General features: G+C 36.1%; 1 protein-coding gene across 1 annotated transcript; it reads left to right on the forward strand.

Annotated features, from left to right (window-relative positions):
• Nucleotides 1–839: 839 nt before the first annotated feature.
• LOC103729636 (olfactory receptor 4C6-like) lies at nt 840–1,769 on the forward strand. The gene has a single exon (XM_008827709.1). The coding sequence runs from the start codon at nt 840–842 to the stop codon at nt 1,767–1,769; it is 930 nt and encodes a 309-aa protein (XP_008825931.1).
• The last annotated feature ends 2,567 nt before the right edge of the window (nt 1,770–4,336 follow it).

The raw sequence follows: 4,336 nt of genomic DNA on the forward strand, positions 1-4,336 counted from the left end.
GATAGCCATTTGGCTCCATTTGGCTCGATTTAGGAAGCAGAGGAGGCAGAAAGGAAAGAAGACTTTATTCTTACTCAAGTCAGTTATAGTGTAGGTGAATCTTAGTATGACCTTCATGATTTATAATTATAATTGCTGACCAATCTTTTTAGTGACAAATTATATCATCATTAGTCTTAGGTTCATGGTGTTCTTTTATAAAATAGAGGAAAAAATTACAAATGCAGTATCATTCTTTTATAAAGAGCATTTCTCATTTTGCTGCATTGTTTTAAATTTAAAAGAAGATAATTGCACTGCCCATTTCTAACACAGTGATGGTAAATGACAAGCTCACAAAAAGATTTATTATGGAAGCAACAATAATAGTTGAAAATATCATCTAAATTCCAGAAGTATTGTGTATGTGCTAGCTTTACAACGTATTAGTTTTGATTAAGTTTATTAAACCAAACCACAGAGTTTTTATCTTGAAAATTAAATCAAATCATTGGGTCATTTAAGAGCTTAGAATAATATGCATTCTCAAAATATGCACATCAATAAAAACAATCATAACGTCAGCAAATAGAAGGGTAGAAATACATTTAATAAGGAAAAATGTTACTAAGATAGGACAAAAGACATAGACAAGCCCGGAATTAATTACCTTTCTTTAGATTTTTTATGTAAACACATGCTGCATTTTCTTAAACATCAAAACTTCAGGTGGTAAATATATGACTATGTCAAAAAATAAATTCCTTGAAATTTCAAACTACCTGAAACCAACCAAGCACTAATTATAAATCATTTATTGCTTTTACAGGTTTCCAATCTTTCATGTAAGCACAAAATTAATGGGAAATCAAAGCAATGTGACTGAGTTCATTCTTTTGGGTCTTACAGCAAATCCAGAGCTGCGGAAACTACTTTCCGCTGTGATTTTAATCATGTATGTTTTCATGTTGTTGGGAAACATAATAATCATCATAACCATGATGACAAGTCAGAGTTTGAGGTCACCTATGTACTTTTTCCTCACTTTCTTGTCCCTTTTTGATGTCACCTATTCTTCTGTCATTGTCCCAAAGTTGATTGTGGACTCCCTCTCTGAGGATACTACCATCTCCTTTGAAGGCTGCATGATCCAGCTCTTCGCAGAACATTGTTTTGGAGGTGTGGGGATCATCCTTCTCATTGTGATGGCCTATGACCGCTATGTGGCCATCTGTAAGCCCCTACACTACATGACCATCATGTGTCCTCGGATGTGTTGTCTGCTTCTGGGAGGGGCTTTGGTGGGAGGCTTTGCACATGCAACCATTCAGCTTCTTTTTATGTATCAAATACCTTTCTGTGGCCCAAATGTCATAGATCACTTTGTGTGTGATTTGTTTCCATTACTAACACTGGCCTGCATGGATACCCACATCTTGGGTCTCTTGGTCATCCTCAACAGTGGAGTGATGTGTGTGGCCATCTTCCTCATTCTAATTGCCTCGTACATAATCATTCTCTGTTCTCTGAAGTCTCATAACTCTGAAGGGCGACACAAAGCCCTCTCCACCTGTAGCTCCCACCTCATAGTAGTTTTACTGTTCTTCATGCCTTGTATTTTCTTGTATGTAAGACCTGTGGCTACCTATCCCATAGACAAGGTGATGGCTTTATCTGATTCAATCATCACACCCTTGTTGAATCCTCTAATCTATACACTGAGGAATGCAGAGGTGAAAAACTGCATGAAGAAACTTTGGATGACACAGGCAGCTTCAGTTGGCTGGTAACTGCAAGCTGCTAAGGTAGAAAATCAATCAATGGTTCAACCACACAGCTCCAAAGTCTAGTAACCATAATGACTGGCACAGCAAACTACCTCTATTGGGGCAGTAGTGGCAATGTTATCTGGAGGTTAATCAACATAATTAACTGGATTTAAAACCCTCTGAATGGGAGTCAACTCATGGGTTGCAGTATAATTATAGCCAAGGCTGTGGAGGTCAGAGATCCTTAGAGAAAACCCTATCTCTGTCACATCTCTCACAAATGAAATTTCTTACCATATGCTAAATATGAACAATTATATTTATAGACAAGTATATTGTACACCACTCATCAAAGAAGCTTCTTTTTGCAACAGATGGAAGTTACTGCAGAGTTCCCAATTGGTCACACAGGGTGCCCAGATGTAGGTGACATATCTAAAGTAGAACTTCTACACCTAAGGCTCATGGAACTTAGTAGAACAGGGGGTAGAGAGAATACTAGTGCATCCCTCAACTCTCAACAGAAAAGCCTCCTTATACAACAGAGTGAGATACACACAGAAGGCCACAATTAGCTAAGTTTTAGAGAATAAGAAACTACAGAATGTGCATCCCTGGATGGGACTCCCATATTACAACTCACCTATCCACAGCTCAGGAACCATTGCAGAAGAACGGGCAAAAAGATTGTAAAAGCCAGAGATGGTCCATGAACATAGGGAAGCAGAGGCTTTCAGGCCACTGGAAGCTTGGACATGTGAAGTTGAGGCAACTGTGGCATCGAGCACAAGACCCATACCAACTCAATTAGACAAGGGCCCAGAGTGGACGGGGAAATGGGAAGCAGGCCAGCCATAGCCTGGGAAATGTTGGAGACTGACTACCACTAGAGAGGGAGAGTAAACCTTTCTTAAGATCTCTAGATATGCTGATAGACTCCAGTGGATGAACTTGCACCAAAGGACAACTGAGTTCCAGTGATTAACTGGATAGGACTTAACATTTATGGAAGAATGCATGATAGCTGGTTGGGGGTGTGGGGTGCAGGGATGGAGAAGGGAGGGTCTAAATTTAACAACTGTACAAAAGTTGTACATTTTACAAATGTACAAAAGTTCAATAAAAATATTTTGAAACTTCCTTGCCTTTTTCTAGATTTTGATGACTTATCTTACTACTGGAACGCCTCTCCCGTTCCCTCCCTATGTACCAGACATGTGTAGTCTTTTCCTGGTCCCTTAGTGGTGTTCAAGCCCTTTCTCCCCCAGGTGTCTTTGCTTCTATCTGCCCGAAATTTTTCCTTATCCTTCTCACATTGTTTCTAGCTTCTAGTCCTAGGTTAAGAGACTGTGTTTTCCAGTGAAACCTTCCTCCACAACTCCATCCAAAGCCGCTACCACTCCTGCTGGCATTTTCTATCTTGACACTACTTTTCTTTCATAATAATTACTTTTAAAAGTATAAATATTTTTGGTTATTATCTAACCTTCATTATTATTCATTCCCCTGTCCAGAGTGTGTATCTGAGAGGAAAGGATATTTGTCTTGTTTATGTTTGTCATATGGTAGTTTTATAAGAACTTTTAAGAGATTATAAAATAGACTAATTTCTTCAGGAACAAAATTCATTCATTATGGGTAATTGCAGAAAAAAAGTAAGTTTAAAAACCAACAAAGAAAAACATAAATATCAAGTTGATAAAAATCATTCTGTAACTATTTCATAACAAGCACTTCATGTTGAGTATCTGAAGGTCTCTATAAGCAGTTATTTTCTTTATTTTTCTTGAGCTTTCTTAAGGATAAATGATGACACATATTAACAAAAGTGGTTAATAATAATGATGAACACCAAAAATAGACAAAATGAGCACAAGGATATGGCTGCATGAAGATGAGTAGAGTGAAAGTTTTAGAGGGAAAAACACTAATTCAAGAACTATCTGGCATTTTCAGTCAGTAGATGGGCAGAATATAATGATCCACATGGCATTGAAGGAGGAGAGATCAAAATGTCAGCAAAGTAATGCCAATATGTTTAAAGCCAGGCTCTCACTGAAGTCCTAAGAGAAATTAATATCATTATTACCTCTTCAAAATGACCCAAAATTTATAAATCCTTTAGAATCAGGATTGATTAATTCTTTTGGTCAACAGTGAAATTCAGCAAAATATTTTATATCTAGAAATTTTTGTTCATGAATTTTTAATATTGGAAAAATTTCACAATATTTTATTTACTTTGATGTATACATTTTAAACATTTGCTTATGATTTTTCTGTTTATCAGTAGACATTTGTGAAAAACTTCAGTGCTCTTTTTAGTATAATGATTCAGTGTAAGTATTAAGTACCTTAAATTGATTGAAATATGAGGATTAATGACTTCAAGGAGAATTTAGTGAAGGCTATAATAATCATTTTAATTTTATATTTTCACGTTATACTTGAAGTACTTTCTGTCATGCCATAATTTAAGATCACCAGCCAATTTAATTTTTACTAAATTTTTATACTTCTACATATGATTAAAAATAATTTTCTAAAGGATTTTTCTTTTTTCTTATTAAATATATTTAACAAACAAT

The sequence above is a fragment of the Nannospalax galili genome, unplaced genomic scaffold (genome assembly GCF_000622305.1).
Source record: "Nannospalax galili isolate Female #2095 unplaced genomic scaffold, S.galili_v1.0 scaffold593, whole genome shotgun sequence".
In the NCBI taxonomy this organism is placed as follows: domain Eukaryota; kingdom Metazoa; phylum Chordata; class Mammalia; order Rodentia; family Spalacidae; genus Nannospalax; species Nannospalax galili.